This window comes from Syngnathus acus, chromosome 2, assembly GCF_901709675.1.
Source record: "Syngnathus acus chromosome 2, fSynAcu1.2, whole genome shotgun sequence".
NCBI classification, from domain to species: domain Eukaryota; kingdom Metazoa; phylum Chordata; class Actinopteri; order Syngnathiformes; family Syngnathidae; genus Syngnathus; species Syngnathus acus.
Window position 1 is genome coordinate 20,977,529 of NC_051088.1, and position 24,304 is coordinate 21,001,832.

General features: G+C 44.3%; 1 protein-coding gene across 3 annotated transcripts in view; it reads left to right on the top strand.

Annotated features, from left to right (window-relative positions):
- Window positions 1–24,063, top strand: part of LOC119132889 (neuropilin-2-like) — a 40,586-nt gene extending 16,523 nt beyond the window's left edge. Inside the window, exons 4-18 of one of the 3 annotated variants that reach the window (XM_037268465.1) lie at window positions 1,031–1,261; window positions 2,270–2,425; window positions 2,680–2,849; window positions 3,457–3,612; window positions 7,922–8,066; window positions 9,291–9,466; window positions 9,889–10,068; window positions 10,142–10,286; window positions 13,887–13,961; window positions 14,038–14,142; window positions 15,562–15,827; window positions 16,142–16,238; window positions 17,370–17,402; window positions 21,558–21,620; window positions 21,690–24,063. In XM_037268465.1, the coding sequence (XP_037124360.1) occupies window positions 1,031–1,261; window positions 2,270–2,425; window positions 2,680–2,849; window positions 3,457–3,612; window positions 7,922–8,066; window positions 9,291–9,466; window positions 9,889–10,068; window positions 10,142–10,286; window positions 13,887–13,961; window positions 14,038–14,142; window positions 15,562–15,827; window positions 16,142–16,238; window positions 17,370–17,402; window positions 21,558–21,620; window positions 21,690–21,994 (2,303 nt within the window). In that variant the 3' untranslated portion in view covers window positions 21,995–24,063. Of the gene's footprint in view, window positions 1–1,030; window positions 1,262–2,269; window positions 2,426–2,679; window positions 2,850–3,456; window positions 3,613–7,921; window positions 8,067–9,290; window positions 9,467–9,888; window positions 10,069–10,141; window positions 10,287–13,886; window positions 13,962–14,037; window positions 14,143–15,561; window positions 15,828–16,141; window positions 16,239–17,369; window positions 17,403–18,868; window positions 20,877–21,557; window positions 21,621–21,689 lie in introns of those variants that run through there. The other 2 variants (XM_037268466.1, XM_037268467.1) reach the window with 2 other exon arrangements.
- The last annotated feature ends 241 nt before the right edge of the window (window positions 24,064–24,304 follow it).

Consider the following 24,304-nt stretch of genomic DNA (forward strand, 5'->3'; position numbering starts at 1 on the left):
TACATTTTGCATCAAGAACAGTCGGTAACAGTGGAAAGCAGAAAATATCGTTTTGGTCTTGTCCCTGGGCTAAATAAGTTGAGTCCTCTGCCATTATCAAGTGCAGACGGGAGCAGGCAGCCAGCTTGCTTTTATTGGTCTGCCTGATAATAAAGACTCTTGCCTTGTTGGAATGCTGCTGTAGGAATGTACTTTTAACATGTCTGAGCTCCTGATTCTGGTTTTGTACATTTGGATGTGGCTGTTAACTCGCTGGTTTGGTAAGAACTTCTCGTCTGTCTTGTGATCCACGACTTGATGAAAAATCTTCAATTTCGCTCATCAGCTTTGATCTAGTTACATTTAATGCAACTAAATAATCAGTGTTGGAAAAATATATCAATATAGGCGTACTTCTACAAACACTGGAAGGGCCCGATGGGCTGCAGACGCTCAAGGTGAGCCACACTGCATAAATCTGAATAACTAATGAGGAGCTGCCGCAAAGGGCTCACTTAGAGCCATTACACGAGGTCTGTGGTATGTTTGACTTCACGAGAAAAGGGAGAGCCCCAGAGAGAGAGAGCGAGAGAGAGTACAGGGAGAGCATTTGAGAACATTTATTTTGAACGTATGCAAAAGCTCCATAGTCAGTGGCACTGCTAAGGTCCTCAAAAGCCTAGCTTAAAACGATGCGTGTCGAATTACCTCCTTTAAAAAACACATTTGCCTGGAAGCTTTCAAGGTTCGGAATGAGGAACAGATCTTTGTTCACATCTTGAAGCAATATGATTGTTTTTTAGGATCCAAAAGCTGCTGAAAACAGCACGGTGCCATGTCAAAGCGCTTATGATTGGCAGGTTTGGAGGTGGGTGGGAGGGGGCGGGGCGGTTGTTTTCATGTCCTACGTAACGGCGGACACACTCTTAAGATGTCAGTGATGAAGTTCATCTGCAAGTCAGATGTTTCTGCCGTTTGATCCATTGCTCTTGTCTGATCTGGATGTTCTTTTTATGACAGATGGCTTCTTCTCATCTTTGTCTCATCTCAGGGTCAGAATTCTGCTTCCGCAACTTCACCAGCAGCTCCGGTATGATCGACTCACCGGGCTTCCCTGACAAATACCCTCACAATCTGGAGTGCTCCTATATGATCATCGCTCCGGCCGATATGGAAATCAGCCTCACGTTCCTTACCTTTGACCTGGAGAACGACCCGCTGTTGGTGGGAGAGGGCGACTGCAAATACGACTGGTTGGACGTTTGGGACGGCTTGCCGCAAGGTAAGTGTGCGCACAGATGCTTGTAAAGTGAAAATTCAGATTTCCACGCTGCGAGCGCATGGAATTCGTGCATTCCCACGTGGACATTCTGTCAGGAAGAGATCGCTTTGATGTGTAGTGGAGCCTCGCCTCTCGTTCCTTTGGGTTACATATAGGAAGCATAACTGTAGTTCACCCCAAAGGAGCAGCCCTTTCTCATGCCCCTCAATGTCCTTACTCCTTATCACCTTATGTTTCCTTCCTCCCCCAGATGAGAGCGAGTGTCGGGATTTGGCTCCAGTGAAGAATGTCAGGAAATAGCAACCCCAAAAGAGTTGTCATAAAGCGCTTCCATAGAGTAATTGCTGCCGTATCAGTGATGAAAACCACATTGGCATGACTAAATGGTGCTTTTGCACCTCACACTCCATTTGTCTTCTCTTCCCATTTTTTTCCAAAAAGATTTATGAGGAGCGCTTTGCTCGAATAATTCCATTTTTGCGTTCTAAAAAATTTATATAATTTTTCAATTCCGACTTGAATTTGGAAGCTCAGGTCGTCGCAGACATTCAGAGGAGAATTAGGAGTAGATTAAAACCGTAACCCAGTTGGAGTGAGGCTTGTTCGAAGGCAAGAAAGGGTCTTGGCAGACTAAGAGGGAAGGGTGAAGAATTTGGCGTCCGGCGAGGGAATCACGTCTTGAGACTGCTGTAATCCTCACCACTTTGGTGTGCGCGCGCATGTGGTTGATCCCAGAGCAGCTTGCATTAAGGCGGGGATTCGTGTCCCCCCTGCTGGGCTCTGGCTAAGACACACAGATGGACTGAGGCAAGAAGAGAGAATCCGTCGGTGGTGGGTGTGGGGATGGCGGCAAGTCATTAGCTATTGCTTAGCGGAATAAAAGTTGATTTTATCTGTAGTATGTCCCCAAAGCACCAACAAACAAGAAAATACAAGTTGCAGTGGTTTTTTTTTTTAAATCAATGAAAGGTCTGTACTTGCTGACTAACTGAATTTGTTTATCTGCAGTGTCGCCGCTAATCGGGCGGTACTGTGGCACAAAGATTCCTCCAGAGATTCAGTCATCATCTGGCCTGCTGTCCCTTTCCTTCCACACTGACATGGCGGTGGCCAAAGATGGCTTCTCTGCTCGATACAACATGACTCGTAAAGAAGTCAGAGACTGTGAGTGACTTTTTGTGCCTGTGTGTTTGGTATGCTCAGTCAGTTTATTTACCTGCTATTATTAAGTCTTCATCTTCCAAGACTCATTTTTCTTTCTGCAACTCTCCCATTTTGTTTTCTTCAGATTCAAATTAACACCACCTCAATTGACTTCTTCTAACTCTGTTTGCATATTGTCTCTCTGTGGATTTATAATCTGCTATTCCATTCGATCTTCCATGACAGCTAAATCCCCATTTTGTTTGCTTTGCTAGCATTTCACTGTAGCTTGCCGCTCGGTATGGAGTCGGGGAAGATCAGTGATGACCAGATCAGCTCCTCCACAAGCTTCTACGACAACCGCTGGTTGCCGCGTCAAGCTCGACTTAACAACCACGACAACGCTTGGACTCCCTCAGAAGACAGCAACAAAGAGTTCATCCAGGTCTGGCAATGCACCTTTCCATTTGCAGAATTGTATTGGCAAAATACAGTGCTTTGACGCATAGGCCTCTCTCTGCCACCTAGGCCGAATAATCCTATTAGTAAAAAATGTTACATCTTCATGTAGAATCACCTCCTATGGATGTCGGAATTTTGTGTACTGCTTTTTCAGAACCCTCCAAAAAGGCAACAAAAATGCACTAAGCAGCAGTGGCGCTCAAGAAACTGCAAAGCAATGATAAAGAAGCGCTCCTATCGCTCGTCTCACGCAATCATATTATATACAGTATATTTATATTCATGCACTCGTGCAGGCAAGAGCGGTGTGATGGATGAAGAGGCTTCAGAGCATCCCCATTTTGATATTACACTATTGATCTTAACTTCTAATGTTCTTCTTCATTTACACACGGCATTGCTCAGATACGAGTGCCACCCCAGTTTCCTGCACGGCAACAATCAGAAGCTGTCCGCATGACAAATAGAAACAGAGGCCGGTTCGCTTGGTTAACTACGTCAATCCCGTGCATTCGATTTTCCTCTCCCATCTCTTATTCTCTGTTAAGAAAACATAATGTATTTTATATTCAATGTTCTCTTAATTCAAGGTTGATCTTCACTTCCTGAAAGTGTTGACGGGGATTGCCACACAGGGAGCCATTTCGAAAGAGACAAAAAAATCTTACTACGTCACCACTTTCAAGCTGGAGGTCAGCACCAATGGGGAGGACTGGATGATCTATCGGCATGGCAAGAACCACAAGGTACGTCGACATACATAAATAACCCTCTTCTGGCTATTTTACAATCTGGAAATTGATAGACTTGGATATGTAGGTCTCTTTTAAAAAATCTTTCACTGTTTTTATAAAAAGTATTCGTGGTATCTGTAAATGTAAAGGTATCGCTTGTGGTATCGGTATGAGAGAAAATGGTATCGATGCAGTAACCAAAGGACAAACATAGATGACTGCTCATCTACAGTATATTGTATGTGTTTAGTTTTTTTTTTCTAGTTGTTTATTACCAACAGCTTTATTTCAGTGGAATGTTGGGATTTATTGAATATTATAGAAAATGGATGGATGGATGGATGGATGGATGGATGGATGGATGGATGGATGGATGGATGGATGGATGGATGGATGGATGGATGGATGGATAATTTTCTGCTGTCAATTTTTTGCCCGGATTTCTGCTGTATGTTCTGATACGGCCCCGTGAGCAGCCCATCCTTGGTAATAGTACAAATCAAAACGTTTGACAATTGAAAGATTGAAAACAACTATGTACTGTGCCCAACTAAAACATACTTCTTGGTGGAAACAGAGCCTGTCTTCAAGAGTGAAACAATCAATGACACTCCTCGAGCTTGTATGCCCGGATCATGACATTAGTCTTGTGGCAAAAACCCCCCAAAAAAAGACGTGATGGTAAAGAGGAAAATATAGAGAGACTAAGAGATGGATAGATAAGACAAGTACAATGGAGTCCTTTGTGTGCCCTTCTTCTGGGTGTGTTATCGGTCATCATTTTCACATTTCCACACTTGCGGATACTCCAAGTTTATGTATAAATGTATTTACAGTGCAGGATGTTGTTGTCATGGCACATTGGTCTCCGTTCCTCATATCTGGGTTGAGGTCACCGTGGATTTTAAGTAGGAAAATGGTATGGAGGGGGATGGTGGCTCTGTGGAAGGGTTAATCCACCGACACATGTGCACACACATTTAACAACGTAGACCCCTTCTGCGCTGGCCACTGATTAGTTTGGGTGGGATTGGTGGGGGGTATCGGATGTGGAGATTGCGGAGTGAAACGTAGATTTGACTTTAAAAGAAGCAACATCTGCGCAGTTTGTTAGAACTCCCTCAATGTACTCGGCTTTTAAATAAGCTCTGTCTTATCATCGTTTCTAGAGACTCTCTTTCTGAGCCTCTATAAATGACCTGATTATATTTTTCTTCAGTTTAACTTTCCAGATGAATAAAATGAAATGGTGGCAAACAATGATTTGACTGAAGCAGCACTTTTGACTGTGTTCACTGGCCAGGTTCTTCCCGCCGTCCTTGTGGGCCACAGTCAAATCTACTGTGACTGCTAATCCATCATCCACGTAGTGCAAACTCCCGGTTAGCCGTCCTAAGTCCCCCCAAAGAGCCCTTAAGTGGTTGAAGCTCATTTTCTGTCAGGGGGTCCTGTAATGACGAGGATTTTACTTCTGTAATTGTCATTTAACATGGCGCGTTTTGGAGGCTTGCACAAGTGTACAGTGTTTTTGTGTACGTGCAATACATTGTCCAGCTGAGACCCCCATGTGACATGGTGATTCAAAATGACCTCATTCACACATTCATCTCAATCCTTGAGATGTTAACCTACGTATTGCTCTCTCACTAAAACATACATTGACATACTTGCATGTGCATAACATGCACTCAGTCCATCTCAAGGTCCAGAGCAGCAAGCAGCCAGCTGGAACCAGTTCCTGCTGTCAACATCTTCATAGCAAGATGGAGTAAGGGATAGGAGTAGAGGTCATGGCCGCACAGGCTTGAGGAAAAGAAAACAAATGGGGGCAGAAGGAAGCTGGGAGGGGTCTTGTGAGCACTGTATTGACAAAGAAAGATGGGGTGGGGAGCAAATGAATGAAATATCGGTTCGATAATGTGTTGTGCAGAGCTGGCCGCGGGCTCCCTGTGGTGTACTCAGCTTCGAGGAGAGCACTGCTGAGGCCAGGCAGGCTCACAAGTGAGAGGAATGATAAATGAATTTAGATGCAAACACAGCATTTTCTAGAGCGCTAACAACATTTTGTGAAATGACGTCACTTTTGAGGTGCACAAGATTGTTTGGTCCATAATAGTTGATCTTCAAAGGCTGCACAAACACCTCCCGTCGTGACCTTGTTTTCGACAAAGGTCATCAATAGTTAAATACCCGTGGTCCACACCCAGTCTGGCCGTTGAGTATGTGGATATATGCTGAGCTTCGGCGCTTCGTTATATTTTCATGACTCTCCATTCCAGGAGACACAACATGGCCGCTTTAATTATTCAACTCATCTCGCCTGCATGTGACACAAGCAGGAACCGCACCCCAGTCGTCAGGCAGATTAGAGCGAAGCATTTTAAACGTAATTTTTTTCGTCTCTGAAGAAGCTTCTTTGAAAAAAATTGACAGCACCATCAACAAGTTAACCCATGAGCAACCATCTGCTTCCCAGAGGCAACGACCTTTAACCTTTGAAGCAATGGGGTCGGGTGCTGCGACAATAGACAGGAGGAAGTGGAGGAAACTGAACCGCCATTGTCTTGCGTCCCCCCCCCCGTCTCCTCTTTTCTGAGGTTGTCTTGTCTTGAGAGCTAATTTGTCTCACTGGGTCAGTTAGATGGTAATATTTTGATGCCTAGCCCATATGGAAGGGCAAAAAAAATTAATCCCAGATATGATCAGTCGATATGGTAAGCATTTTTGGATCCCTTTTTGGTCTCACGTCTGCTGTCCCATTTCCACATTGTGAAACATTCTCATGATTCGTATTTATGGCTTTAATTCCAGCTAATTTGCCATTTAATACTGTGATAGTTTGTTTCCTGTCCCAGTGATAAAGCTGCTCATTGTGCGGCCCAAGTTTTTATCTCAGCGGTCAGCACTCTCCGCCTCAAAACTGATAACGTGATGGTGGCGCAAGCACCCACATGCAGGAAAACGCCCTTGGTTAAATGTTTATTCTCCAAATCTATCCAGTGGTTCTCTATTCATGGCCGACAAAAACATCCTCCTAGGTGGGCAACTCCGGTCCTCGAGAGATTCTATCCTGTATGTCCAGCACACTTGAATCACATGATCAGCTTTCAAGTATTCATCTGAAGACATCTCTCATCCCTGTCATCATATTTAGTTTTTCTTGTCTTTCCAAATTTCTGGGAGCGGCAAAGACGTTGCCATTGTGTAAGGGCGTGTGGGTGTTTGCATAACCCCCATAAGAGCTCACATCCACTGTTTGGCCTCTTAAATAAACACGACGGTTGCCGGTCATCCATCCATCCAGGAGCAGACACAGCATAGATAGCCCACTTTTCTCTTCAAACACCGACCGCTTTGTATAACCACTGCTCGGCTTGATTAAATCAAGCCATGCCCGAAATCAAATAAAACCCTTGAGTAACATATTGAACTCCTATCATATGTCCTGCGACTCTGAGAGGCATATGCCAGACGAAAAAATATTGCTTCCCACCAACATGGGGATGTTTTTATAGGCACTTTCAATCTTTTTTGGTTTCTTATCACCCTTCGCTATTGTAATGCTCGGCCCCAACGCAACGACATAAATGACACTTTTCAGCTAAACTTCCTCGTGTATGGTTTCCTTTCGTCGTGAAAAATGCGCAATTGCAAAAAGAGGACGTGTCATAGGAAAGAGGAAGTGGTTCTCCAAAGGGAGAATTTGTGCCTGTCTGTCAATGAAAGTCAACATGAAATGCCCCCTTGAGCATCCCGGGACTCTTTTTAATCCCCAAAACAGGAAGTAACCCGAGCATGTGGGTTAGTTTTGCCCTCTCGTCCCTGCAGGCGCGCTCTGCCACAAAAGACCAAATAGAGGGAGGGAATGTTCCTCGAGGAGAAGGGAATGTTGATGCTCTGGGATAGCTTGGATACCTCATCACATCCTGCCCACCTGGGCACACTTCCTCTACTTAATGGCCAATCATGTTTGGTCATGTCAGGTCATGTCTCTCGCACAGCTAGAGGTGTGTGGGAGCTTGTGCATGTACGTGTGAGTGGGTCCCTATAAGATCATCAACCCTCATCTATCCTCTGGCTTTCCCAGCCTCTGAGAGGAACCTTTGACCCCAAAACACAATGACAGCTGGTCCGGTGACATCGGATCCATGTTTGGGTTGTCTCCGCTGTGTTGGCCTGCCTGTGTGTGTGTGTTTGTGTGTGTGTGTGAAGCCAAGCGAAGCCATTCGTTGTGCGATGAAGTGTGAGGAAATGACAGATAAGGCAAACCCGCATAAGGCATTCAACAACCGCAATCTGGTGTCTTTACCTTTCTTCACAGGTATTCCACGCCAATACGGACCCTGCCGAAGTGGTGCTCAATCGTGTACCGCAACCCGTTTTGGCCCGATTTGTGCGTATCAGACCGCAAACGTGGCGTAACGGCATCGCCCTGCGCTTTGAGCTTTATGGATGCCAGATTACAGGTGTGTAAAAGACAACATAAGGTTTTATTGTTCGCGTTGCTGGTTCAATGTGATGGCAAATAGCTTCATGGAAAACATTTGTTTTCACTTTTATTGATGACATTTGACCTTTGCAAAGCTCTACTGAGTGACACACAAAAATGGTGTCGTGCCTTCAGAAAGAAAGGGCAACTAAATATACAATAAAATCAACTTAAACGAAAAAAAGAATTCCTTCAACCGTAGAAAGCCGGAAGACTTGCACACATTTAGGCTGTCTCACACTCCCCATGCTATATTTTAAACATAGCTCGCCTCAGGCTAATAAAAGGAAAATGTTCTTCTCTTTTCCCTTCCAGTCTTCACTTGTGTCATTTGCTTCTCCCACATTGGCTCTGAGTTCACGCTCCCCCTCCGTTTTCCTTCTCACTGTTTTTTGATGCGTCCTCTTTGATCCCTAAGTGTACCCGATCAGGGAATAAGTCACGATCAATTTTTCATGAATGCCTCAGCGTCCACACTGTGATCCAATTCAACTGCTCACCACTGCAAGTGAAGTAACTATTAGCGTCAGAGAAAAAGTACATCCAAACCCTCATCGTTTCTAAATGTCGCGACACACCTTTTGATATGTACACACACACACGCGCGTATTCAATCCCCGAGCCTTTACTAAATAATTTCTTCAGCCTTTGCATGACATAAGAGCATGAAACTTTGATCTGTGCTCTCTTAAACTGTCAGCACAGCCGACGTCTCCCTTCCTTCCTCCGGCGGCCCTTTCTCACTTCCCGTATCTCCTCCTCTTCTTCCTCCCTCTTGGATGGTGGCCTCAGTCTTGCCTTGCCTCTCCTGCCGCTTTTGACTGCCTAAGTGTCATTCCAGCATACTCAAGCTGTCATCCCCGCCTCCCTTTATCCTCATTTCTTTCTCGCTTGCAGCATCTTTCAGTAGGCAACGTCTGAAGTTGTTTCATTCCTCCGGGTGTATTGTATTCACATGCACTCATCCCACTGGTATATACTAATTGTATAGAGTAGGAGCATCTCTATTTCTCGCTAACTCTCTTGGCCTTTGCTCCAGTCTTAACCCCATAGTGCTTCGTGGTCAGTCATGCTATGATGTGGTGGAGCTTAACAACTCCCAGCGGGAAATACGTGCATCAAGTCAAAGACTCAGATGTGTCCGTTCATTCATGAGGTGAATTAAAAAAATGTATTGGTCTGTTTTGGTCAATGGCCACAGATGCTCCATGCTCCAGGCTGCAGGGCCTGTTATCCGGCCTGCTGCCAGACAACCAGATCTCGGCCTCCTCCAGCAGGGACATGATGTGGAACCCCAGCACAGCCCGGTTGGTGGCCAGTCGCTCTGGCTGGTTCCCCTCACCTTCACAGCCCCTTGCTGGGGAGGAGTGGCTTCAGGTACAAGTACTGAATTCCCCTTTTATCTAGTGATGGGAAAATGAAGCTTCATGAACCAGTTGTTGTATTCTTTGGCTTCTCTAGATGGCAATGTTGGTTTAAAGTGAGGGTTTTAAGAAATGGCAAGTCGGTGGGCTTTCAGCTCTTCGGTGTACAGAGAGTGCCATCTAGAGGTCTAAGTAAACACAACAACTGGTTCATGAATCATCTTGAAGCTTCATTTGCCCATCATTACTTTTATCTGACTCAAAAATGTAACGGGTTTCTCCCAAATGTGTTTTGTGGGTATTGGTTAAGTCATTTTTGCTTTTTCCTGTTCACTACCAAACAAACACTACATAATCATCTTGGTACGGATAATTCTACAAGCTGCTTTGAACCATAAAATCATATTTTTCGATTTCATTGTTGATTGGTTCTAGGTGGACCTCGGTGTGCCCAAAACAGTGCGTGGAATCATCACCCAGGGAGCAAGGGGAGGAGATGCAGCAAGTGGAGGAACCACGGAGAACCGGGCTTTTGTGCGGAAGTACAAAGTTGCGTATAGTCTGAATGGAAAGGAATGGAATTTCATCATAGACAAAAAGACCAGCCTGCCCAAGGTGAGCTGGGTTGATGTTGTATGTTTGTTGGAAGTTCCACTTTGTGTAACGCGCTTGCATTTATCTCTTGTAGCTTTTCGAGGGTAACACACACTACGACGCCCCAGAGCTGCGTCACTTTGAGGAGACGGTGGCCCAGTACGTCAGACTGTACCCCGAGCGGTGGTCTCCAGCAGGAATTGGGATGAGAGTAGAAATACTGGGCTGTGACCTTCCAGGTAGGACATTATGCGGCTCTGAAACCTGGATGTGAAATATGAGACAAGGTTGTAGTTTATTATTTACGCTAAATAAGCTTTAGTGACCGAGGTTAAGACCATCGCAAAATGGACCTTTGGGAAGGTGCTTCTGACAATAGTCTGTCCGAGAAAGAAAGACCTAACCATTGGAGATTTAAAGAGCCAGCACAAAAGTGTTTCAGCCTGATATGTTTTGAAATTATTTCACCTGGAAAATATGACTATTCTGCAAGCTTCCAGAAACATGTGCTGTTACCAGGAGGGAGTGGACGGGGTTTGTGTTACAGGAATGCATCCCCAGAGAGAATTTTGAACATAGTCTGTTTTCCAGATGTGTGGCACACACACACACACACACACATTGATACATACTCGTACATCTTCTTGCACAGGCACACATATGGACTTTCAGTGTTCACCACTCCCTCTGAGCCCGAACAGGACGACACAGCTAAGCATGTCAACATCCTCATCAAGCAAACCACAGCGAGACAAACACAGATATGACAGATATGACATCATGCCCCATTGCATGTGTGACTGTTGTGGTTTTTTTGCATATTGTGCTTGATGTGTGCAGCACAGATAGATCATCTCACAAATTTAGAAGTAAATGGAATGTACCTCCTGTCTAATATTGAGCGTCACATCTTGTTCCAAACACTGAAGACAGTCTGTAAATCATCCATTTTTTTATTATCCACTTCTACCCTGGGTTATGCGCGACTAGGTTTTGGTCTCCATTTCATATTTTTAACCTGATACCTGACTCCTGATGCTGTTTGTAGTAAAAGCTGTGATACTAAAAGTCAAATAAGATCCTTCTCACCATCCCAACATATGGTTGCACTCCTTCCCCCGAGACCATGTGCGTGGGTTCATAATGTTTTGACGTCTTTTCTCTCATCCTCCACATATCTTCACACGCACACACGTATATTATATACACCCATCATTGATTTTGCAAACGTACTCTACCCAAAAATCCAAAATGCATGAGGGTGATTTCAGTCTGAGAGAAGGATTGCATTGCTTACAGGTGCACCGCTGCAAATTAAATGTCTGGTGCCAAAGCATCACAACATAATTAGGGATGGTGATGGGGAAAAAAGTAAATGTTTATTTTAATCGTCTCATGACAATTTAGTTGCAAATGCTGTGTTTTATTTGAATGGAAATATTTTCCAGTGTCACAAAACAGTCCTTGCACAACACACTTAACAAACATGGCACAGTACTGTGCTTAAAAGTTTTCTTTTTTATGCCTGCAAAACTCCATCGTATTGTTCCAAGCGTTGAAAAAACATTTTGTCCATTCTCTGCTTATTATATTTTTCTGACAAAATCAGATTCCGACTGATTTAGTCTTGCTGGTGTTAACTCATGAGCAGGTGCACCAATTTACAATCCTCTTTAAATCCAGCTCCAAATGTTACTGTCTCATTTCATGCATGACGATGGTTTGCACCATCAGCTGCACCTGCAGAAGGTGTAAGAAGGTCACTTTCTAAAGCACTTACTGTACTTGTACGGTCTGTGAAATATTCCTTGTTCTCATCAGGAACTCGGCAGGTCGGGCACGTTCTTTGCACATAAACATCCACAGGCACACAATCACGCAAGTCGGTCTTATTCCCATTGCCCATGACACTCCTGTCACCCGGGAAAGGTCAACACATTTACACTGTGACCTTTGAAAGTGCTGTGCTCTCAGGAGATGGAGAGAATTTTAATGGGCTACGAGACTGTCTTCGATGTGTTTTGACACGCATGTGTGTATTTATTCACCAGCAATAATCAGACATTTAGTTCATTCCAAGGTCTCACACCTAAACCTGGGGGAGCAAATAGTTACACTTGATTAAAAACAGCAAACCACAGCAGGAAAAGCAAAAGGAAACTCTTGAAGCATCCTGCCGTCACGTCTCAGCACGCTGACGGATAAGTGTCTCATTAGGTGGTTAATGACTGGCATAAAGGACGGGGACATAAATGCGGAAGCCTTTGCCAGCTGCGACGCCGCTTTCATGTCAGCCATCTCGCCAGTTGGGGATTGGTCACGGTCCCTTTCACGGGAAGTAGACCAATTGTGTGTCACGCTGCGTTTCTTCCCCTCGGTGCCTTTCATGGTTGTTCAAGGATGTCGCAAGTCATTCAGAAAGAGAAGTCGTCGTCAATAAGAGGCTTGTAATTGGTGTTAAGCGAGACAACACGAGCTATAACTGCAGGGAACTTTACTGTTAATTGAATACCTCAGAGATGAATGAGAATTTGGTATTTTTTGCAAATTTGCATTTGTATACAATTGTACTGGCTGTATGCCTAATTTTGTGGCTACAAATTCAAATATTGTTATGAACGTCCTGACTAGTCACCATAAAAAAACGAGACTAGAAACTTAAGCCGCTTAATTTGATCATTGGCATCACCCCAACAACTACCGTATTTTCCGGACTATAAGGCGCACCGGACTATAAGGCGCACCGTCAATGAATGGCCCATTTTAAAACTTTGTCCTTATATAAGGCGCACCGGACTATAAGGCGCACCATTAATGCATCATGTCAGATTTTTCAACCAAATCAAATCATTCTCCAGTTTATCTTTTTTATTTCAACTTCAGACGCAACGAGTTACTTTATAATCACAAAATAATGATCCATAGTCTTTTTGATTCATGATTCATAGTCTTCAGCGGGCCACTTATGATTGATTTCATGACACAATGCTTCGGGAAAGTTTAAATTTAGGAATTTGGTCCATATATAAGGCGCACCGGACTATAAGGCGCACTGTCGGCTTTTGAGAAAATTTTAGGTTTTTAGGTGCGCCTTATAGTCCGGAAAACACGGTATATACACTTGTCAACTTGACCCATCTGCAACCATGATTTTTGTTTTCCCCCACTTTACATTCTGCCCACAGCCTGCTCAGCACGTGTGCAGCACACGTGGTGTGTTCTAATGAGTTAGATTGTAAGCATATTTATTTATAGGGTGTTTGCTTTGCTTTATAGTTTGTTTCTTTCAATGAATGTAAAATAATTTCTGACATACCAATAATGTATGTTAGTCATTGAGCTGCAGAGTAAAGGCGACACCTGTCGATGTGTGTGTGTGTTATACACAATGACATATAGGATGAGACTTCTCAAACTTCAAATAATGGATTTGCCAAAGGAGCTGATAATCAAGGAATAGCAAATAAAAATCTTTTTCCATTTGTGCCACACCATTGCTTTGCCAGAACCAGTTGCCAGGCAACCAAAGCTGAGAAGTGTCAGCCAAGAAATAATCTGCCACATAGCCAGCCTACTGTAATACTCTAAATTGTCATTTTCTCACTTTTAAATGTATGTGTTGAAAGAAGCACCAAGGGGTGTATTAGTCCACACTTGTAAACTCGAGCTGGTTGGTGGCAACAAAGTGTATTAGTCGTCAAGAATGTAAAACACCTTCATTCTCCAAAATGTGACATGAAAATTCCATCCATCCATTTGCTGTTAGTCCATTAAGCCCTGATTCATTTTAAAATGCTCGCTAAATAAAGTTGAGTTTGATGACCCTCTCGTTCCTGCAGAAATCACCACGCCAGCAGACACGGCGACGCCCACACTTCCTGCTCAGACCACCACTGTCATTGCATCCACCACAGGTAGCACCAAACTGTGCTAAAAAAAAAAGCTCACTGCTCATTAACCCTCACGGTTGTCCTCTTCTCTCCTCCACAGCGGCTAGCCCTTCACCAACTGATGGTGTGTGTGACTTTGAGCATGGTCTGTGCGGGTGGATGCATGACCCCAGCGCCCCCCTCCTCTGGTCCCTCCACAGCCATGGTGAGTGTCCTCATCCACCTCTGCCTGCTCAGCTGTCAAGAAAGCTGATGTTGTCTCCATGTAGTGAGCTTTTGATGGACAAAAGGTCGACAGGGGAATCGATAGCAAACATGATGTAGCTTAGTAGAGTAACTGTTAGCGCTCCCAATGTTTCTATTTACCCCAGAGTGTTTTATGTGGCAAAATTCCATTTGGTCACAGAAAATCACACTCGCTCAAATGTATTGAATTTATCACCGAGTCGAGACAAGATAGGCTTTCTTACAATTAAATAGGTTTTTTTCTCCTCCTCATGCAACTCCTCCTATTTCAGTGTGACCAAGATAATTATTTCAATTGAAAATAAACTTAGACGGGTGTGTGTGCCAGACGTGCTGCTTTGTGTAAGAAACACACACCCAAACACTTGTACTGTATGTGAGGCGGCGGCAGCAAAAAAAAAAAAAAACTCAGTTGAGGAGATTCCAAAGAGATGCTCTCATTATTCAATGACAGACATCTACTAATTCAGGAAGTGTGTTGTGCTATTTCCAACCACTTTTGCCTCTCTTTTCTATATATCAGTGGATTAAAAGTGCAAACTTTGCCATATTACGGACTGTCGATTACCGAGTTGTTTTTTTTCTTTAAAGCATTGCCTTTTGTATAAAGTGGAATACATGTTTTTTATATATATATATTTTTTTAATGTATCTTTATTTCAAACATATTTAAAACATGAAAATAGGGAAAAAAAATAAATAAAACAAATAACACTTTAAAGTTGAAGGTCAAATGGTCTGGCCAAATGAACCCTATTCAAGAAAGATTTAGTTTTTTCCATCTGGAGGGAATTAAACGTTTTTTTTGTCGAACACCGGATAGTACCGGGATCCATCTGATCTCAAGGGAGGACATTTTACTCCAGTGTGACCTATCGAGCGCCACGCTGTCTCTGACGCGGGGCTTCAAAGTGACGTCTTTCAATGCAGCATTCAAGGGTTCTCCTCAGATTAGTCCAAGTTGAAGCTTAGGTGCACAAGAAATCATTTCCAGCCGTCCACAGGCACCACATAACCTTTGAATTCCTCGCTGATGTCAAAGGTCTGAAATCCCAGTCAAGACAGGATCATTATTTCACCACAAATCACTGTTGATACCTTGTTTCTGTCATGACCCACAAGCCATCTTCTCCTCACATCAACAAGCTCTGAATGAGACACGGTGAACATTTAGCTCAATGAGCGTAGAATGGAATGGAATGGAACGGAACGGAACACGATACAATTCAATACAATTCAATACAATACAACACAATACAATACAATAAAGTACCGTCCATTCCTTTTTATGCCAGTTTGTTTGTTTGTTTGTTTGTACTACATGCTAATGATGGGCAAATGAAGCTTCAAAATGATTCATGAACCCGTTGTTTTCCAGAGCTCAACAGTCACCTGTATATGGAAGCCAGCCCAAAGACAGAGCAGCAGCCAGCTCGCCTCCTCAGCCCCGTGGTGCCGGCCGACACGGGACCTGTCTGCCTCCTCTTTTCGTACCAAATGTGGGGGGAAGCCCAGGGGCACTTGAGGGTCCTGCTACGAGACAGCCACAATGAGGAGACCCTCCTGTGGACCCTAAAAGATGACCAGGGCCCAGTCTGGAAGGAAGGTCGTACTATCCTGCCTCGTTCACCTAAAGACTACCAGGTAGTGATGAATTCCTTGGCTCTATGGAAGCTTCACATGCCGTGCAGGCAGCTAAAAGAAGCCACACTTTGTTTAGAGTTGCATTTTTTACATCCATCGCACTGATGTTCTCATAAAATAGTAAGTTGCTTGCAAATAAGGAGGAAGATGATCGCAAGTATAGTTGTTGCTTTGAAATTGCAAGCACTCCATTAAGTTTTCATCAAGTCTCTCCCTACTTCTTGTCCCCTGTGTTCCCTTCTGCCTTCCTCCTCTCCTTCCATCCTTCCTCTTTTCCTCCCACTCCTCTTTCTTCTCCCCGCTGTTGCTTTTAGGTTGTGATGGAGGGCTTCTTTGCGCACGGCACGAGAGGACACGTCTGGATTGACAACATCCACATGAGCTCCAACACACCGCTGGAAGAGTGTACACGTAAGTGGCGCACGCCCAAACGCAACGGTGGGCCGAGCTGTACTTTTCTGTTCTTAATTTGAGCCGCCATCACCATCGACGTGATAAACACCCCCGACATTCCTCCACAAGCATCTTTAGAGAGACGTTGTATTCCAAAACACCCACCTAGTACATAGATGAAAGAGGCGAAGGAGGGGCAGCATCTAAACTCCTCCAGAAAGAAGAAAAATAGCGAAAGTAGGCCATAAACGCCCCGTGGGCCCCGGCGATGCTAATCTATGTTTCATTAGATTTCTATTCTTCTCTTTCTCTTCTTCCTCTATCTCTTATGCGCACAAGCCGGTTGTATTTGTAAACAGAGCTTTTCCCGAGCTGTCAAAGGGAATTACTCGACAGGCTGGTTTCCAAAGTAAACGGCGGAGCGGCTGGTGCGAGTTCAGAGCCAACGCAGCCTCCTTAATCTGGCCTGAGTCGGGGTTTTGAGAAGGTCTTAAGCAGATCAGAGACCAAGCTGGAGGTGCAGAGTTAGAAACCTGCTTGGCATCCACGCTGCTTTTGCACCAGACTAGCCAGTGTGGAGAAGGAAAGCATCTTGTGTTTGTGTTTTCCTCTCAGCATTTGCATCAGTCATGGAGTGGAGTCTAAACTGCTCAGCAGTCAAGGAAGCAAAAAAAAAATGACAGCCAAGCTTGGCTCCTTTGACACTCCCACAGCGTGCTGGGATGCTGCTTATCAGCTAACACGGTAGATTTTTTTCACAGTACGTTGGCGTTTCTGCCACAGGCGCCACTTCCCAAGCCCCCCCCCCCCTCCCTCCCATCCCATGCATACACACGCACCACATCTTTGTGCTAGCAATCAAAGTAACTTCCCAAAGAGCCCCTGCAGATGAGCTGGACTCTGATAAACATCTCGAAAATACACGCGGTTCCCAGCTCACACAAATTGCATTCTCACAATGGAGCTGAGTAAAAGGCCATAATTCATGTGAGCTGTCTCAGGAATTAACTTAAATTTCCTCAGGAGGAGTTTGGTAGTCTTGTGACATTTATTTGACATTTGGCTAGCTTTTCCCTCATATCTAACTCTCTCCCTCTCTCTCTCTCTCGCTCTCCCCTCGTCACCCGTATCTTCGGCCTTTCCGCACAGAACCCATCAATGCCTTCTCTCCAGATATGACCGGTGAGTGTATGATGTCACTTACTCTCTTGGCCTTGCTGCTTCTGCTTGTTAGTATTGCACCAGGCTGTGGGTTTTTGCTTGGTGGCACCAACACGTCTCGGCGACAATTTAAGCTGCACAAACTATCACATGGCCGATTACACGGCGAGGGTTTCAGAATGAACGCAAATGCACATCTGAAGAAAAAAATACGACACACCCAACTAACGAATGCCAGATTGTGTTATATAGCTGAGAATATGATTATTTTTGCTCATTTATTGTGTCCCAGTGCAAACAATTAAGTACAAATGTCGGGTGAAAGCCAAGTGAAAGCAAGCAGTCAGATATGAGAAAATATCTTTTTCATGATCTCGCTTTTCCGGCTCACAGGCCCAGTCTGACGGCTTTTAAATAACTGTCTGCCTCATGAAAAATATTTAGAGCATCCTGCGGGACGCTATGAGATTGATGTTTGTGCTCTGGCATCTCATAATGTTCTCCAATAAGATAAGAGCTGGGTGGTTGCTGTCACCGCAAATATCACGTGTGCCCACCCTAGCTCTGCTACCCTTTTCTTTCACCGCATCTCCTACATCTCACAAAATAATATGGCCACACAGCGAGCCTGAGCGTCCCTCCGCTGTGCAACTCACCTAATGAATGTGCACATTCTGAAGCAGCAGCAGCAGCAGCAGCCACATGCAGAAATTGTGGCTGTGCTTAAAAACCAGCTCTGCTTCTCTCCTCCAAGCTCTCTGTTGCTCTGCAGGGCTTTTAAGTTCTCAGATTTGGATCATGCTTCATTTCTTTAGTCCATGGATTGTGGATGTCTGTGGAAACTTGGACAGGAGACTTGTTGGAAAGCGCTTCTTCCCAATAAATGGAAGAGTTCAATTCAGGGGCAACATTGTGAAAAAGCTTTTGGCTCGTGGAGGAGAGGGCTGACCTGGAGGCTGATGCATGAGAAGAAAGGCCCAGGGAGAAAGATGAATAACAGAAGCTTTGTTTTAGGCTTGAAACATATCAGCAAGCCAGTTAAATAACAAATCCAGTATCAGCTCAAAGGGAACTCTGGCAGCACTTGATTCCCATGTAGTGTCTATATGCATGATAATGTCGTTGAAGGGCCTAACAAGAAGAAAAAAAATCCTTAAATCAGTGTATGCGGATGCTGTTCCACTAATTATTTCAACTTGCTTTCACACCAAGTCATGTGAGTTGTCAAGAAATGCAACAGTTGAACAATTGGATTGATGATCTTGGTGTGAAAATTTGTCCTCCAACCTAAAGATGCATTTATGCACATGGATGCATTTGAATATTTCCTTGGCCTTTGGGTATTTTTTTTTTTTCTCTCCACTCAGCATGCTTATGCATGCTCAGGTGCACGCCTCCCATTTGGGATCGCATCTTGACAAATTCGTTCAATGTAGCGCCACTCCTCTCATTTCCTGTCGGCCAATTATTGTGTATCTCTCCACCAGGGGGAGGTATTCCCGTGCCTCCCTTCCCCATCCACTGGTATTACATTATGGCTGTCGGGGCCACCCTCCTCATCCTGGCCGTGGCCATCTTGGTCAGAGCTCTTTGTTGCTGCAGACGACACCTGGCCACGCAGAAGAGCCAACAGTCGGTGGCCTATCACAGCTCTTCGCAATGCTTCCAGTACTCAAATTGGTCCTCCAGTATGGCCGCCCCAGGGGTGGAGCCAGTGCTGACAGTACGCTTGGACAGCCGGGACCGACACCGCACTCTCTGCTGAAATGAGCCAATTGGCTCGAGTGTTTGTCCGTGCAGGACGCCTGCCTGCACGTGACGTCGGTGTCACGACGCCAGTCAACTAACTCATCAGTTTACAGCTGCACGGGTGATGGATGGAAGTCTACAAAAACACACGGGTGTACTCGCTACTGGATATCGCTTTGATTGCTTGTTTTCCTCGTCGAGGAGTTTCGTATTGACGTCTGTCACGCTCCGGAATGGAGGACTGGAGGGATTTATTTATATGAACAGTTTGTTCCGGGCGGGGCCATTGTGTGCCGTCTGGTCTCCTCAGCATGGACTTCCCCATAAATGTGTAGGCTGGCTTTAGCCAACCAGAGCTGCCAAACCACCAGCTAAAAACAAGACACCTGAGACACAAGGATGAAGCTGGCTGTAGAATTGAACTCTACCCTCGCTTGGACTTTGGCCCGCTGTAGTCGTGGTGGTGGAGGGAAGGAGGGAAAGCATCCATTATCATTTCCAAACACGCATGTGCACATTTAAGAAACAACAAAATGCTGCTGGTAAGGCGTCGGTCAGTGATGGATGTCAGTGCTTAGTTTTGATGCTCTTATTGTCTTTGAAAATAAAGCACGTCTCTCCTATCCCATTTGACGCATCGCAACACCCACTTACGTTGTTCTCTACACATCTTTAGTGCCGCCTGGTTGAAAGTGAAGTTGTGGGTGTTTTCAGTGGGAATTTGCGCCGGCTTTTAAATCGACACAGCTTTGTGCCATCATCCCTTTGGTGATGGAGGTGCCTACCATTCCAAGAGTGTCATAAAATCAGCTGCTGTGTATTGCAGTATATTTCAAATTCAGCCAAGGCACCATGAAAAGCAAGAACATGAGTCTGAGGGATGACATTAAGTTTTTCTTACGGCCATGTCTTTTTTCTGGGAGTTGTTTTTCCGAAAAAAATAGCTAATTGATTTTTTTCAAAAAAAAGTTATTAATTACTGAGCTTGAACCTACTGTGCTATTGATTTGCTAGTAATTAAAAGAAACAAATGAATATTTTTTCTGTATGAGTGTGCTGGCTTGCCTCTTAGCGGTCACCTATAATTACTCGGAACTGAGGCTTCAAAACGCAAAATTTCTTCGGGTCTTTTAAAATGAACTGCACCTCTCATGCCACTCTAGGATGCACGTTGACACTTTTAGTAGCTGCTATTTTTTTCTTCTTTGGAGTGGTTTTGGCTGATGTTGTGCTTTTAAATCAGAAGGAGGAGGGACCGGACACCTGGCTTGACACTGTTCCACCTCAAGCCTCCAATATTTGTAATTAGTTAATGGACAGATAACATTTATTAAGGCTGCGCAGTGCACTTTTCCCTCCCTCTTCTGCACTTCCACCATGTTATAGCCTGCCAAGTTCAGTTGCCCTGGAAACATTTGTAATAAAGCTATTGGCTATCGCAGCCCCTCAGATCGAGACGTGTGCCTTGCCAAGCAGTTACTCCCATTCCTGTACGCCCGCCAAACGCAGCGAGTGCACAACACTCACACACTTTCACAAAAAAAAGTCTTCGCTCACTTAATGCACAGCTCTTAGGGCTAATCCTTTTGATTGTTTTTAAAGAAGGCTTCGTTATCTGATGACAAATTTGCATCTTTATTCACAGTCTTATAAAATCACTATGCTACATCTTGACTGTTTTTGACAGCAATGTATCATAATGATCTTTTCTCTAAATAATAAAGTCATATTTTTCTACAATTTCAAGAGCTGTCCGTCATTGCATTTCTGTCAACACTATTATGTAGCAGCACAAAGGTTTGTTGGTGGATTGTTTTGTGCTGTGCGACAATATTAACACTCGTGGACAAATGTCGATGGGGTCCCCGTGAGGTCCCTGCGGCATTACATGTGAAAATGGAAGAAAAGAAAATGGAGTTGTTAGTTCCTCACAGCTACGATTACTCCCACTCTGCTGGGAAAACATTCTACGTGATGGTAGAGTCTGTTTATTTATCCCGAAGAACATTTGTGATTTTCTGAAATTTGTGAAATTCTGAACTTAACTGTAAGGCAGGCATGCTAATTGCTAATGATGGGCAAATGAAGCTTCAAGATGATTCATGAACCCGATGTGTTTACTTAGACCTCTAGATGGCACTGTTCACCGAAGAGCTGAAAGCCCACCAACTTGCCATTTCTTAAAACCCTCGCTTTAAACCAACATTGCCATCTAGAGGAGCCAAAGAATACAACAACTGGTTCATGAAGCTTCATTTTCCCATCACTACATTACATTGGGGCTGGCCCACATGAAATCAAATTGCCTTAAAATGGTCAAATGAAATAAAATTTAATTTCAGGGGCAGCTAAGTGGTTAATTACTTTTGCGCGTGTCGAAATGTGTCAGTGTAAAGGCAATGAATGTTGTGTGCTTCTCTCCAACAGTCAAGACGCCTAATCGGTTTGGAGATGTGCGGCTTGACGGAGGCAGGGAACCACTGGGGGGAGGTAAGCAAATAAGTGGCTTCTTTTGAAATGGATCAAATCCCCACGTAACACACACTGGCCCTGTGTTAGATTTCCATTTTCCAGAATGGAATACAGCATCGCCATCTTTGGAGTCTCCAGTGACTCCGGCCTCAGAGAAGGACAACTCGTGGCTGTACACGTTGGACCCCATTTTGGTCACAATCATTGTCATGAGTTCCCTGGGTGTCCTACTAGGGGCAGTGTGCGCGGGCCTCCTCCTCTACTGCACCTGTTCCTACAGTGGCCTGTCCTCACGTTCCTCCACCACACTGGAGAACTACAACTTTGAACTGTACGACGGCCTCAAGCACAAAGTCAAACTGAACCAACAGCGCTGCTGCACCGAGGCGTGAGGAGATACGAGCACATCGGTTTTTGTGAATACCTCTCACTATTGTCTTCACCTTAGTGTCAGCTCATGGAGACAAATCCCTGGACACCATTTTTTTTTTAACACAAGTGAGCTCTCCGTTTCCTATTTTGGGAAAAATGGCACAGTCAATTGTTTTGTGGTGAAAACAACAATGTGAAAAAGACTGAGGTCAGCACGGTGGATTGCTCAAGACCTCGGACATCTCAACATATCAACTTTAGATCCCTGCCCCACCAAAAGAAAACTGTTTTTAAATGATCGTCATAGATTTGTAAGAGTTCTAGTTTTGAAAGTGCACATACTGAGTCAAAATATCGTGTTGGAAAGGTGGTAGGCTAGTTAGCGAGCGTTTTTTTCGGCTCAAATGTGAACATGTTGGCCAAGAGCTTAGCTCCTGTGTCTGGCCCATTGACTTTTTGTTCCATTGTGGACTCTGCTCCTTATACTAGGCACGCCTTTGCCGTGGTATTTTTAGTCACTGACGTCCGTCAACTTTGTATTTCTGCACTCACTCTCTTTCTGTTTAATGTTTCTGTTCTGGCCCATGGCCAATTAGCGATGGCTGATAAGGAGGGGACCAGGCTCTGAAAGTGGGGTGGGTGAAGGTTAGTGCGGCGGTAATTTTTTTTTTTTTCTCCAATGAATGGGAGAGTTATAGTTGTTGCAGACTGTTCTCAGAAGAGAAGGTCATGTTTTCTTTGTACTTAATGGAGAAAGGTCAAGGAGGTTTGGTGAGTGCAACCTATGGATTGCTGCTGAAGGCAGGAAAGAGGAGAAACAGAGATAGGCTGAGTGACACAACACCGACCAAGCATTCCGCTCTAAACACGAGAGTCGGAAGTCCTCATCTTAATGGTATGACCACATGCCAATGGACACACATCAAGCCTTAAACTTTAAATGTTGAGCAGACGTACTGAGAAGACACCAAGGTGAGAGCCGATCACACTTTGGAAAAGAGAAGCCATGATTTGAAGGACCTATCCCACCATATCAGAAACTATCACTGCACAAATTCTACTCGACTTTATTTGATGTATTTTCATAAAGCAAGGTGGGCATTTGTTTGAAAACACCCTGCACATGAGGAGGCTAAGTCTCTAGATGGAAAAATGGGAAAGAACATCATGATTTTGCTGTGACTCTATATTATAAATCTCATAACCAAACACTGATATGATTGCCACGGATTGTTTGGGAAGTTTATCCTTCTATTCAGAGCTGAAAAGTTTCCGCTTTGCTGCTCGGTACAGGAGTTCCATTATTTTGACAGAGACATCACCCAAATGTTATGTACAGTAAATCAGAACTATGAAGTAAGCGAATGGATAAACCAGAAGTATGCACGTAACTGAGCATACTGTCTCCTGTTTGTGGCACAACAAATATTTCTTCGTAATATATCGGTGTTGCCTCCCATTGTCGGAGCCAACCTGTACAATACAAATGATTATTGTCGTCTTCATTTTCATCGTACCGCACCCCTGATATATCATCACCCACCGGTGTGAGTACATGGACGTTAGAATGAGTTACAGTACTTTATTTATGAAAAATGGTGTCTTGTATTACTCTTTTTTTTTTCTGCAGTTTTTGGACTATAACCCCGACAAAAAAAGAAGGATTACTGTACTGGGATCCCCTGAGCTGTACTATATTTGAGCCTGGTATGAAGTCCATATTTGACACAATTTTTTTTTTTTATCCCGATCAAAAATACACGCACACAAACGAGCCCTCTCCTCTGAGGCCCACATCTCTGGACCCCACTGACTCTCTTCAAAGTGCCTTGGAGCCTCGGGGATCCAGCTTGCCTTTGGATCCGGTTCCAGACAGTCGCATGACACTGAGAGTGACCATAATAGCGCTCCCTTTGACCTAGGAGGACCAAACACAGAGAATGAGACCTCCTCTTGCACTGCTTGGACTGCTGCTGCTGCTGCTGTAGTTGTTGTTTTAAAGGGGTCTTTGTACAGAAATGCTCTTTTTATGATTGTTTTGATTATTGTTCTGATTATTTAATAAAGGATTTATACCATAATGGAAAAACAAGCAAGCGTTTTTTGTTTCCTTCACCATCTAACTTTCAAAAATAACTGTCGTTTTTAATTGGGGGGAAAAAACTTAATAATTGCGTCCAAACTTATGCTCTCACATACAAATATATTATTTTGTGTTGACTGCTTGCCATACTGGGTCTCTAATCTCCCCATGAACTCCCATTAGTCTGGACCTCTGGTGGCCCTCATTTAGATCGCCTACATCAAAGCTTTGAAGTGTGTGGCATCTC